This window comes from Amblyomma americanum, chromosome 5 (assembly GCF_052857255.1).
Source record: "Amblyomma americanum isolate KBUSLIRL-KWMA chromosome 5, ASM5285725v1, whole genome shotgun sequence".
In the NCBI taxonomy this organism is placed as follows: domain Eukaryota; kingdom Metazoa; phylum Arthropoda; class Arachnida; order Ixodida; family Ixodidae; genus Amblyomma; species Amblyomma americanum.
The window spans coordinates 183,532,718-183,546,958 of NC_135501.1; the positions used below are offsets into that span (position 1 = coordinate 183,532,718).

Below are 14,241 nucleotides of genomic sequence, written 5' to 3' on the forward strand. Positions count from 1 at the left end.
TAACGGCTACTGAATGCGCTGTCACCGGTGAAGCTCTAGTGGACGGATTCTTCAACCCCTAATTCTCCACTTTAGAGCATTCAAGCCACGATCACCCTCTGAAGACTTCATCACTGTGGAGGATTGAAGAAAGACTCTTGCGGATTGTGCATGTGCCTGTGCAGTCCCGTAATAAAGATGCAGCAGAACAAGATGAACACTGTGGTCTCTGCTTCGGCAGAAAGCGACTGTACGCTGTCACATAACTGTCCGCCAGTCAGGTCATCTCATACGTGCAGTTGGCATTACTCCAAAATACTACACTTCGCACTGACCTGCAATGTATGAAGGCCTCATTAAAAATGTTGAATAACACCATCTGCCGGGCTAGTCGGTTGCGATCCATATGTATCAGCAGCGCGAACACAAAAATGAAGAAGGAGAAGATAGTACAGAGCGCTGAATTTCCAACTTATATTTGAACGAAAACTGAACCCGCACTTATATACAAACACCAAGAAAAGCCCACCAGAGGGAGTGATCAAGCCACGCGAACAAACGGGGACCCACACGATTTACAGGGCATGAAAAGATAACAGGAATCACACTATACAAAGAGATCAAAGTTATGAAGCATGAATGACATGTGTAAACAAAATGGAAAAACAGGGTTCGAGTAAGCGCGAGTGACAAAACAAGTTCAGAGCTCTGCACTATCTTCTCCTTCTTCTTCCTTTTTGTGTTCGCGCTGCTGATACATATTAAAAATGTTGACATACGGAAATTCGCATAAACGGTCCGTACCATTGAGTCAGCGCTCTGTTAGTATACGGATCGTTCACCTGACTGCACCCGAGCCCTGCCGACCGAGCATGCCGAACCGTACTGATCACGGACTCAGGGCGCAGTGATGTTGAGAGAAATCAACAAGCGCGATAATCTTCTAATTTGCACAAAGACGGCCGCAAATGGATCGGACAACGCAGATTAGATCATTTAATGGGCGATAAGCTCGACCCCAATATCGGGCGGCGTGCACGTCAGACAGGGAGGGCGGCGACGCCCTGGATCCACGTGAGGACCACCCCCACATCTGTGAACACGGTAGGCGACGTATGGAAATGGGTTTCGTTGCCCCAGGAGACCAAGCCCACCAGAGTCCACTCGCCCGAAGGGATTCTGGCCATTACCGGGCCGCCGGAGTCGCCCTTGAGAGAGGGAGGAGGAGAAAGAGAAAAGGCGGCAAGAGTGGGTAGGTTGTTATATCAATCAATCAATCAATCAATCAATCAATCAATCAATCAATCAATCAATCAATCAATCAATCAACCAGCCACTGAATCAATCACTCAATCAGCCAGTCAATCAATAATCAATCAGTCAGACAATCAGTCTGTCAATGAATCAATCAGTCATTCAATCAATCAGTCAATGAAATGAGCGATAGACCAATTAATCATTCAGTCAATAAATCAGTCTGTCAGTCAGTCAATCACTTAATGAAATAAGAGATATAGCAATCCAGATGAATATTAATTACTGTAGGTTCAACAAATGAACCACTTCATTATTCGATTATGGGACTGATAAACTCATTTGACTCCATTCATAACACTAACATAATATTCATAACATTCATAACAATATGATAAAAATAACATAACATTCGGCGCATTGTGGTGTCTCCCCTCGTGTCCGTGTTCGTCTTTGCGCTGTGAATGTAAGCAATAATCTATATCAGTTGATAAATGTACCAAGCCCTTATTTATTCACCAAATCAGTGGATTTATTATTACATATATTGACTGATTAAACGAGTGATCCACTCCACGCAATCTATTCTCTACATTGACCAACCGTTTTCTAAATCGTGGCGTACTGCGTGTACCCTATCCAATACTCAGGCTTGCCGAGACTCTCAGCGCTGAAAGCATATTTACCAGCACTTTCTGTTTGGTTGGAACCCTCCCCCTCACCCAAAAGAACGATTAGGTTTTAAAGGAAATCACGCCTTGTTCCAGCCGCGGATGTACCATGCCATTTCGAGTCTAAAGTAAAGGGCACATAGACAATGCCAATTGGACTCCCTCGAGACACTTCGAAAGGAAAGGAAACCATTCAAAACTCCCATTACGATGAAATTCTCCGCATAATCGAAGGGCAAAGAAGCAATGAATTAAAAAAAAAGTCAGCGCTCAGGTGTGAGACCAGCTCTACATGCTTCGGTAGAGAAAAAGCCGTCCTGGGTTTCAAAGGAGAGGTAAATGGAATTTCTATCAATCCTGTAAAGATCCCCAGGTGGTCGAAATTATTCCGGAGCCCTCCACTACGGCACCTCTTCCTTTCTTCTTTCACTCCCTCCTTTACCCTTCCCTTACGGCGCGGTTCAGGTGTCCAACGATATATGAGACAGATACCGCGCCATTTCCTTTCCCCCCAAACCAATTATTATTATTATTAACAATCATGACCAAACAATTTTGTCATCACATGAACGAATCACTGTTAGTAACATGACAACTACAGTAGAGCCCTTATATATCGAACCCACGTAATCCGAATTATTAGAAATACAACACAGAGCATCCCCTTGAAAGTCCTGTATAATAAGATTAGTCGCAAAGTGTAACAAACCACGATTTCGCCGGTGGTCAACTCCGCTGGGTGAAAACAAACCGCCAACTCCTACTGAGCATGCGCTGTTCATGTTAGATGTTCATGTTAGATGTTAGACAGACGCATGCGACAGATGGCGGCAGCTGTCAAGCGCGCACTTGCCACCTCGCGGGCGCAGTTGGCACCTCGTGGAACCGGGTCACGCATGCGTCTCTTACGCGCGTTTGCTTTGAGCCAGTAGCAGACGAATTTTCTCCACTGCCCAGATGGCGCCGCTTCGAAGTGAAAAAAGGCGGATTCTCATCAAGCGTGGTAAGCCTACCACGCACCATAGCAGACGACGGTGCCACGGCATTGTGATATCTTGCGAAAAGAGAGTAGCTTAGATCAGGGAACAAACGGGGGTGATAAGATCCCAGTTAGAGTGAACAGATGGAAATGAACTTTGGCAGGAAACAGTGATAACAACAGATAATTGGGGCTCTGCCTGGGAGGCGGAAGGACGTCCAGTGAAGGCAGCTTTAATCGGGCGTAACAGAGAGTCAGGTAAGGAATTGAGCCATGCGTAAAATATGAGTGCGGAAAGACTGTCCTTCGGTGCACTTAACGTAGCACTCAGCTGGGGAATATGATGATGATGGCCGTAATAGTGGCAAGGAAGTGATTTGATCACTCACCCTCACCGGGAGCCCATTGTTTGCATCGGCGCATATCTGGTCATGGAGGTCGGCGTACGAGTGCTCCCTCTGGCACTTCTCCTTGGAAATCACGTCCATCAGAGCCACTTCCAGCCAGTCCGTTGGAACGAAGCTTTCGACGCCTGCGATCAACGCAAAAACAAAAAAAACTGATGAACAGTCTATCGACACCTTGTGTGGTTCATCTAATGGTGTCTTTGACTGGTCGCTCCCGCGATCCGGTTACGATCTGGCAGAGTGGGAGCCACTCTCGCTCTGAGCGCATAGCGAGACTAGTCAAGCCGAATGGTCAGAGAGTTTTTAGAGCAGAAGAGCAGGAGGCAGAAGGGGGACGTAACTTCCGGAAACACTACGCGGCACCGCTGCTGATGTCAACAGTAGCCGCACGTAAGGTCCCTTGATTACCTTTAGCTGCACGTGGCCGCACACAGTTTGCATCGCGGTCGCCGCTTAGTCTGTATCGATCGCTACCCCGGCTTTCCGTCCCACGGGACGCTCATTTTTCGAACATCGCCTTGTGGATAGCAGTGTCGTCCTCGTCTGAGCTGCTGCTGGAATTGCTGTTGTCATGCGACAGCAACACAGACCGCGTTCCTAGCGTAGTTATCCGGCGTCTCTTGGACATTGTGCCTCATACAGCGCGGCACCCGCAAAACACAGCACAGCAAGGACGCTACCACTGCGTCAAAAGACTACACTTGCTTCTGCCTACGCGCAGGGGACGCCGAGGCCTCGCACCGCTTTCGCGAAATGGCGGAAGTAGCTTTGTTACGTGGATTCATCTCGGAACCGCTCCGACTTTTTTCTCGGAGCGCGTCAGAGCGCTCTGAGCTGGAGGCGAGCGCCCAGAAAGAACCAGCCGAATGTAGTCAGAGCGGCCGGTTTCGACCAGCCGAATGTGCGGTCGCCTCTCAGAGCGCTCTAGAGCGATCTAGAGTGACCAGTCGAAGACCCCATTAGTATGTCATGGGCACCCGCTTTCGCTCTCTCCCCATTTCCCTTTCCCCAGCGTAAAACAGCAGGATATGGGCACGTTAATCCGTGCTGCCTATCCACGTTTCCTGGAATTAAACATGTGATTAAGTTTGGTGAGCGGGAACGCATAAACTACGTCGGTGCTCAGTGATGAAACGGTTAAAATCGGATTCTGCCTGAATCGAGTCATACTGAGCCCTCCGCACCACCCCACCCCCACCCCTTCCACTCGCATAGGTTTACAGCAACAAAGTAAGACGTTCTGCCAAAAAAAGGAAAGGTTGAAGGCCACAAATGACTTCACCCCAGCTCCGCAAACCACACCCAGGTGAAAACACTCACTCGCTACGGTGTTGCCCCACCCCGCGACGATGACTCGCGAGGGCAGGGGTGCCCCCGGTTGGGGCAGGCACACTGGGGTCAGGTGGATGTCAGTGTGGAGAACTAGCACGGCCACGTCGTCGACGGCGTAGTCGGAGTTAATGAGGTGGCAGTTGGGATGCTTGTACACCTTGATGACGAAAGCCACGGCCTGACGCTCCTTGTTCACTGAACCGTACCGTACCACGTATCGGGCTCGAACTCCCTGCGCGGTCGGAAGAAGTCTGCTTGTTTTGGCTGACGGGTGAGCAGAATGCAGAGTTGCGATTCTCTGACTGTGACAGTTACGATTCTGGTGGAAATCATAAAGAACACCAGGGCGAGGGTGCCTCTTTTCAAGATTTACGACGCAGATAGCTTTGTGAATCTGCAGGCAGAAATCCTGATGACGTTGCTAGCTTCTGTATACACGGAAGGTAGTCGCAAGACAAGGTTTATCTTCCTTAGTGTAATTCATGAGTGCCGAGCCAGGCTCGACATCGCCGCCTAGAATTATCAGCTAGAAATAAACAATCAAGCGCGTGCACGCTACAAAACATGAAGTTGCAGTACGTGACGCGATAATATGCTTTCACGTACGAACGACTAGCTGAGCACTCACAGTTATCGCACACTATAGAAGCAGGAGGCTTTGGTGGATATATCTCTTGCAGTATAACGCGAGAGTAAGCATCAATATTAATGCCGCAGTATTAAAAGTCTCATCGGGAAAAATATGCGTCGTCGGTCATAAAAATCGCCCATTTTCTAGAAAGAGTTGACGTCACCAGTCCGGGTAATTTCCATTGGCTGCAGGAGTATGACGTTTTCAGAGCCGATAATTCCGTATGGCTGCAGGAGAATGGCGTCATAAGAGCGGAAATGACGTTATTCCCGCTAAATAAATTGGCAGCTTTTGATGCTATTGCACTGCCGACATAAATGGTAATTAGGTTCCCGTGTGAATTTCTTTATTGTGTACATTTGTATTGCAGGCATGCAATGATCCGACTTCTGCCGAGACTGCAGCATGCATAAAAGGTACGGCTGTGGAGCAGTGCTGAAATGTTGCTATTAGAAAATTTGCTTCCAGGATTATTTTAACGCGATAATGTTAAGGAGCACGTGTCGCAGGAAAGCGGGAGTCGGTGGCGTTGACAGTGAGCAAAAAAAACACACGAAATATTCCTGGAAAAGCAACCTAGGTGATTGGGGGGCCGCTAGGTCAGCTGACCTTGTGGAGTAATCACAACCTGTCCAGCGGATTGTGAGCAAACTGCCCACCACAGCAGGTGGTAGCGAAATTAATGACTGATCACGAAAGGTTTCTCAGGAAGAGCAACCTGGGTCGCACAAGCCCCACTGCTGACAGCACTTGCCATAGCAGGGCAGTGGCACATCGCTTGACCACTGCACTGCTGCGGCAGGAGGGGTATGAGGGTCCCCAGGGATCTATGAATGTCAAGTAGAGAACGATCAATTCATCGTCTCTATCTGTGCATTAACCCACTAACACTATAGCGTCATAGCATTAAGGCGGAGCTTAAGTGCCTTCTCCAAATTTTTTTATGCTGTAATGCACGCTCCCAGCTGAACAGTTATATTACAAGAAGGAGAATGATCAATTTCTCATCTGTATCTGTGCATTAACCCACTAACACTATCGCGTCATAGCCTTAAGGCGGAGCTTAAGTTCCTTCTCCAATTTTTTTTATGCTGTAATGCACGCACCTAGCTGAACAGTTATATTACAAGAAAGAGAATGATCAATTCCGCATCTATATCTGTGCATTAACCCTTTAACACTATCACGTCATAACCTTAAGGCGGAGCTTAAGTGCCTTCTCCAAATTTTTTTATGCTGTAATTCACACTCCTAGCTGAACAATTATATTACAAGGAGGAGAAGGATCAATTCATCATCTCTATCTGTGCTTTAACCCACTAACACTATCGCGTCATAGCCTTAAGGCGGAGCTTAAGTGCCTTCTCCAATTTTTTTATGCTGTAATGCACGCACCTAGCTGAACAATTATATTACAAGAAGGAGAATGATCAATTCCTCATCTGTATCTGTGCATTAACCCACTAACACTATCACGTCATAGCCTTAGGCGGAGCTTAAGTGCATTCTCCAAATTTTTTTATGTTGTAATGCACGCTCCCAGCTGAACAGTTATATTACAAGAAGGAGAATGATCAATTTCTCATCTGTATCTGTGCATTAACCCACTAACACTATCGCGTCATAGCCTTAAGGCGGAGCTTAAGTTCCTTCTCCAATTTTTTTTATGCTGTAATGCACGCACCTAGCTGAACAATTATATTACAAGAAAGAGAATGATCAATTCCGCATCTATATCTGTGCATTAACCCTTTAACACTATCACGTCATAACCTTTAGGCGGAGCTTAAGTGCCTTCTCCAAATTTTTTTATGCTGTAATTCACACTCCTAGCTGAACAATTATATTACAAGGAGGAGAATGATCAATTCATCATCTCTATCTGTGCTTTAACCCACTAACACTATCGCGTCATAGCCTTAAGGCGGAGCTTAAGTGCCTTCTCCAATTTTTTTATGCTGTAATGCACGCACCTAGCTGAACAATTATATTACAAGAAGGAGAATGATCAATTCCTCATCTGTATCTGTGCATTAACCCACTAACACTATCGCGTCACAGCCTTAAGGCGGAGCTTAAGTGCCTTCTCCAATTTTTTTATGCTGTAATGCACGCACCTAGCTGAACAATTATATTACAAGAAGGAGAATTATCAATTCCTCATCTGTATCCGTGCATTAACCCACTAACACTATCGCGTCATAGCCTTAAGGCGGAGCTTAAGTGCCTTCTCCAAATTTTTTGTTATGCTGTAATGCGCGCTCCCAGCTGAAGAATTCAAGCTATAATATCCCGTTGTACTAAATTAGTTTAGGCAACCAATGAGGGCAACTCGATTTCAGCGACATTCAGACCTCCTTCCAAACCCTTATATCGGAGAAAAAAGTGGTAGGGGTTTAGCGTACTTAGATCGAGTGGACGCAAGGAAACATGCGTCAATTCTTCAATTGGAGAGGACACTTAAGCTCTGCCTTACGGGTATGACACGATAGCTTTAGTGGGTTAATGCCTATATATGCGGAATTTATCGCTATCTACTTAACATTCTTAGATACCTGGGAACCCTCATACAGCTCCAGGCACAGTGGTGTAGCGGTTAAGCGTTTCACCATTGCCCTGCGATGGGAGATGCTGCCACCGGTGGGGATTGTGCGACCCGTCGCGTTCTTCCTGAGCAACCTCTCGCGGCCAATCATTAATTTAATTGCCACCTGCCACAGTGGTCAGCTCGCTCACAGTCCGGTGGGCAGGTTGTGATGACGTCACAAGGTTATGCGACTTAGGTAATGCGATACCGTCCTCCCACTGTCTACTGCTAGCGCGACGCCTCTCCGAACTAACCCGAGCGTACTTAAGTTACTCCGAGGCTTCATGCAATTTTCTTGGTTTAGACGACGCTAAGTAGTGCTGTCTCATTAAAAGTAATATTGGCTTATGATAGTTTTGCGTTTAGTCGGTAAGGGATTAAATGGTTGTTCTCGGATAAACAAATAGTTTTTTCCAATGCAGTTGCTCCTCAGAAGATTTATCCGTGCAGCAATATCGGTCCTTTTATCCCGGTGTACGGTGGTCTACTAGTAGATTTTTATTTTGAAAACTGACGCGCAGCTAGGCATTTCTGCGCAGGTCGCAACACGCGCGCATCTTGCTCTGGAAGCAGGCAGTGTCCTGCAGTCAACACATGCCTTCCGGTGATCAAGGATCCCGCGCAGAGGACCGCTATGGTCATCTCGCTCTGGCCCAAGGATCGCGCCCTCCTCATCTTTCTCTGGAAGTGCCACGAGAAAAGGTCAACGATAAGCAGCCGTTTTCGCATCCAACACGCTTAACAATGGAATTTGTCCAGGCCGCCGTGCACACGTCACTGATACCGGGCACTGTATATTGACGAATATTCTTTTCATTGACCCCCCCACCTGTTTCTGTGAGAAACAGCTGCAAAGAAAAGTGCCTTTCTTCCGTCTTTGTACCCATTTCATCCCTTCCCTGGCAGCTCGGTTCAGGCAGTCTTCTTATACTTTCCGTCTGGTCATGAAATCCTTGCGAAACGCAACGGACGCCCTTGGCATGACGTCATAAGTGAGCGCGCCATGGACACAGCACCGTGTCTTACTTGAATAAAATCAGTGCCACCCAAAACAGATACATCTGAAACTCGTTATAACGAAGTTGAAGGGGTCCGGTGATTACTTCGTAGTAGCCGCAGCTTCGTTATAGCCCGTCTTGACCGAGCTTCCAAGGGGAATCATCATTCCTTAGTTATATACGTTATCTCGTTATAAACTGTTCCGTTGTAACTAGGTTCGACTGTATAAAGAAGGCACCAAGGTACTTTTATGTGTTGCGGGGGGTGGGGGGGGGGGGTGCGGTTAAGTGGTACACGCCAAAAAATAGGCAGTGAGAAAAGAACCGTCAGAGAAGGAGGTGCTTCCCCCCCCTTCCCCCTGGACACGTGTCTGCCTCAACGATCACAGATAACTCGCAGTCTTGTAGAACACGTGCGAAAATATTGCGGAAGCGTAGACTTTGAATCGAGGTTGTGCCATGCCTGTGCGAACATGTATGAATAAGCTTGTTTCCAAACCAAATTCATTGCATTTTAAGCTTTATTCAAATACAGATTTCCTTACGAGCCTCCTAGCAGAGAAATCATTCTCAATCTGCCAAGGTATGTTGCATCTGACTGCCCTGCGATAGACGCTGGCTCCTGTCGTAGTACCAAATGTGGCGGTAAATTTAATGACCAGAAGACTGTCACAGCACCCTGGCTTGTCTGCACCGACAGTGAGAAAGTTGTCAGGCTTTTAGCTTCCTCATAACATGCGCCAATTGCACCAGGACAGACTTGGAGCTCTTGCCGATGTTCAAAATGGTTACTACCGACCGATAAAGACGTATACTCAAGACAGACAGGGCTGGACTAACATAAATTTTTGTGGAAAACATATGAAAGACTAACAGCCGCCTATGAGCCAAGGCAGGACAGGTAATCAGGACAATGTCCTGCAAGGTGCAGCACGTAAAACGCCATACTCACGGGCTTAGTGCGGATGGTGTAGCAATTGCCTGTGCCATTCTCGCGGGGCTTCCGCGGCCTGTAGTACACCTCAATGCTTACCTGCAAAGTCAGAACATCGGGGAATTTAAAACTATGAAGAACAAATGCGTTGAATACGTGCATGGAATTGTCAGTTTGTCAGTTAAAATCAAGCGCTTTCAGACCGAACGAGCATCAGCGCGTATTTCATTAAGGCACACCACCGAGGACAGCTCCGTCAAATTTTCGTTTTCAGTAAAAATTGCGTCAATGTCTCTTATACGCAACGGTTCTGGACAAAATCATTTTTTTACAGGAAAGAGTTTAGGAAGGCAATTTCTTCACATTGTGTAAGATTTCACTATATATAGCATTCAATATATCTACAGATATCCCTTCAGCAGGCTTGCACTCTTTTTCTGCAAACAAAAATCGTTCCGCATTGGTTTTCTACGGCAGTCTTAACTGCTCGCTGCGAGTGATGGAAAAACTGCCGACGCACGCGGAAACTGGCCTGGGGGCGGAGCTTTGTGGCCCGCTGGAGAGACGCGACTGAGTGCCACGACCATGGTAGCTCAGGAGAGCAAGCTGCCGGGCTAATTGGTGATGCATGTTGTTGTCCCTCGTCCCTTTTTTTTGCGCTGCCTACGAAACAACATGGTAGCGGCGTGACGTTAGAAAGAATCTAATAACCGTCTCTTAACCGACACGGCGGCAACTTCTGTGCGCGATTGTGGGTTCCCTGCTGCTTGTTAAAGTGTATTATTTGGCTCAGGTGCTCACAACAACACAACATAGCGATTCAGGGAGTTTATGGTCTCGCCTAGGAAGGTGTTTTAGTTCTCTTTAAATGTTGTCTTGCGCCAGCACCTAATAGTGAAGACTACCGTAGAGAATTGATCCGGTACGTTTTTGGCGATTGCAGAAAGCTGCAGGTGTCCCGAGGGGGGATCCGCGGATATATTGATTGTCGAAGTGCAATCTTAGGTTATGCGAGAAATTGAGTTCATGAACTTAATGAGTAACTAAAAATGCGCTTGTCGAGAATTTACGAATATCAGAGACCTGTAATATGTCTGAGAGTGTCCTTCATTCAACTTGGGGAAACGTCGATACTCGCAAAGAATTTTTCAGCTGGTGAGAATATTGAGGCGAAAATAAAAATCTAAATCCGAATTCGCACACTCCCCACAATTAAAGAGTAAATAAAGAATAGAACAACCAGAGCTGCAGTGCATGATTTCATGAGGGGCGCCATCTTGGAGAACGAGATAAAAATGGTCGATAGACAGTCTATAGACTTCTTATAGTCTTTATTGCCTTCCTATAAATATTTTTGTGCACTAAAAGTGCATAGCCATAAATCTATAGATTGGCTATAGGATTTGTAATGTCTATAGACTGTTCTCTAGTGTTTGTCTATAGAGTGTCTATAGACTTCATAGACAGAGGTATACGGTCAGTCTATTGACTGTGTACAAAAAATTTTGTAAGCGTAAACAACGCATTACCGAGAGCACTCAGTACTCGATGACTCACATGAATAATATTTTTCGTGGCTATCACGTGATTGTAGGTTTATGGTTAATGGGGATTTAACGTCCGAAAGCGACTCAGGCTATGAGGGACGCAGTATAGTGAAGGGCTCCGGAACTACCTGGAGTTCTTTAACATTCACTGACATCGCACAGTGCACGGGCCTCTAGAATCTTGTTCTACCGCCGCGGCCGGGATCTAATCGAGGACTTCCAGATCTGCAGCTGATCGCCACAACCACTGAGCCACCGTGTAGGTACGGTTGTACGATATTTATGCACTGTACAAAGCAACAGTTTTCAGTGCGACAGCACAAAAACCTCATTGGGAAGAAACTAAATTCGCTGATCGGTTGGAGGGAAGGGGAGTCATCAGACGGGAGCATTCCCATTGGCATATTGGCTGGAGGAAACTGACGTCAACGGACCGGAGGCCACTTCCGGTAAACGAATCAGCAGCTGCTAATAGGGCAGTATTGAGAGCACATAATGGAATTACGTCTCCCTGGTATTTTGTTTTTTTTGCGCCGTCGCTTACGCCACAATTTCATGGCTGCAACTGATGCAGTTGATGACTTCTTTGCATCTTTGTTTTCTTATCCTTTTCTCTTTCTTCATCTTTCTTATCCCAGAATCTGCCCATATGCAAAGTATAGCGTGATGCAGGTTTTGGCACGCTAGCAAAGATCTCCCCATTTTTCGAAAGAGGTTTCTCTCTCTTCACTCTTATAGAGACGTCGCTGTAAAAAGCCGTAACGGAAAGAGAGGAATGGCCAATGACCACCCATGGGTAGTCGTTGGAAGCCAGAGTATCCCCGAAGAAGATGCCGGCGCCTGCATTTTTGCTGCACCCGCAGCGACCTGCACAAAAGGCGTACAAGTGGATCCTGATTTAACAACCATTCATCTATGAATAGTTACTGAATCTTACCACTCACGAAACTCAGAATCAGAATATACGCATAATGTGAGGCCGAGTATAGGAAGTTAGCAAAATGGTGGCTCCACCTAGGAGCTTGGTTACAAGCTATTATATCCGCCAGTGATAGGCTAGTTGGCTGGAAACCAAGTAGCCAGAAAGGAAGAAGAGGGACGTGCTGTAGTGGACGGAGGAGGAGAGGCAGGGAGGCGAGCACTAGTGCGGATGAGTAAAGGCGGAGCTACAGGGAAGCGTTACGGCACCATTGGAAGCACGTCACTTGTGCGGAGGTTCAATCGCTGACGCCTCTAAAATATTTCAATTCAATTCAATTCTATTCTTTATTTCTCATGTACACATGAAGAGGGTCGAGGGAAAAAAGCCAGTAAGATGTGGCTTGACGTGCCCCTAGGCCCCTAAACACAGGGCAGCATGCAGCATGAAGAGCAACATATATGCAATCAAGATAGGGGATGAAACAGCAATAATAGCAAACAAAAGAACAGAAAGAAAGTATCCCAAACAAAGCGCGTCTGAGGTTACATCAAGAACGCCGTTTCATGAAAAGAATTCGAAAGAAGCAGTGAAATATGCATGTTACAATATAAAAGGTAGCACATACACTCTGTATATCTTTGCGGCATACTCGGGACACGTCAAAATTTTCAGCATGAAATTTATTCTAAAGACGGGGTAACGTGTTTGAAAGGCTATGTGTACCATACATCGTGCGGCATGTTGGAGCGTGCCACAATTCGCTATGTCTGTGTGCCACAGTTCGCTATGTCTATGGCTGCACTTTCATTTGGACGAGATTCAGGGATTTTTTTTTGTACGTTTAGTGTACATTTTTTCGCGTTGTTCGAATACAATGTATCCCCAATTCGCCCGGTTCCGTATTTTACTCCTTGCATCTTGCACTTTATTTAGTCAATAAGTCAGTAAGTCTATAATTTTATTTTCCAGGTCTAGCTGGAGAGTTTCCTGGCTAAAAGCTGCCTGGGCCGTAAGGGAAGGGATAAAGGAGGGAGTGAAAGGAGGAAAAAGGTGGCGTAGTGGAGGGCTCCGGAATAATTTAGACCACCTGGGGATCTTTAACGAGCACTGACATCGCACAGAACACGGGCGCCTTAGCGTAACTCAAGTTTAATTGTGAGTCAGCGCAGGTGGAATACTGTAATATGCTATTAAGGAAATATTGAAGTAATTTTTCATTCTTCCGATGCGTAGCACAATCTTCCTTTTATGTCCATCGGTCGCATCGAGTAGTTAAGACTGCCATAGAGAAGAAATGGGCCAAGTTTTTGACGAAAGCAAAGACGTTAATAGCAAAACTATTCAATGCTGTTGACGGGAGATCTGCAGTTAAATAGTTTGTTATAGTAGAATCTTACGATATATGAAAAAAAATGCGTTCATAAATTATTTACGGCCGAAAAGTGCGTGTTTCAAGAATTTCTGCAATTTGTACCGATAGTTAGCTTCATCTTTCAGGAGCGTGTAAGACGTAGCCTACATTGCCTCTGCGGGGCAATACGAAGTACGCGAAAAGCCAATACAAAACAAAAAATTCGGCCCGATCAAGCATGACGTACCTCCAGCTGGACTGAGGCGCGGTGCTGTCTGCGGCACCTGCTCATGAGACAATTAAAAATCCCGCACGAAAGAAGTATGTGGTGTAAATGTGTCGAACGAAGGTAGTTGTTGCTGGCCTGTCAGCTTTCGTCAAAGGCCTTATTATCTAACATTAAATAACATAAAACATCCAAACGTGGCATGCTCATGTAAACAATAAATCGGAGGATCTACCCTTGTACGGAACAATGAAAAGATGCCAAATATTTATTGGCACTTAACGAGAAGATTCTGCTTATGAGAGGGACTCACAATCAGGAAAAATACTAACAACAAGCACCTTCAATTCACAATACGCATGTGCCAACATGTGCCAAGCTGCAACCCCCGCACAGGACGTCTAGCCGCTTAAGCCATGACTC

At 46.2% G+C, this 14,241-nt stretch overlaps 1 protein-coding gene across 1 annotated transcript; it reads right to left on the reverse strand.

Annotated features, from left to right (window-relative positions):
* Positions 1-1,019: 1,019 nt before the first annotated feature.
* LOC144134449 (chymotrypsinogen B2-like) lies at positions 1,020-12,981 on the reverse strand. Its single transcript, XM_077667361.1, has 6 exons — positions 12,970-12,981; positions 9,791-9,871; positions 8,392-8,521; positions 4,611-4,844; positions 3,273-3,415; positions 1,020-1,187 (listed from the first exon to the last, which is right to left on the reverse strand). Exons 1-6 carry the CDS (start codon positions 12,979-12,981, stop codon positions 1,020-1,022), a joined length of 768 nt encoding a protein of 255 aa, XP_077523487.1.
* Positions 12,982-14,241: the final 1,260 nt, after the last annotated feature.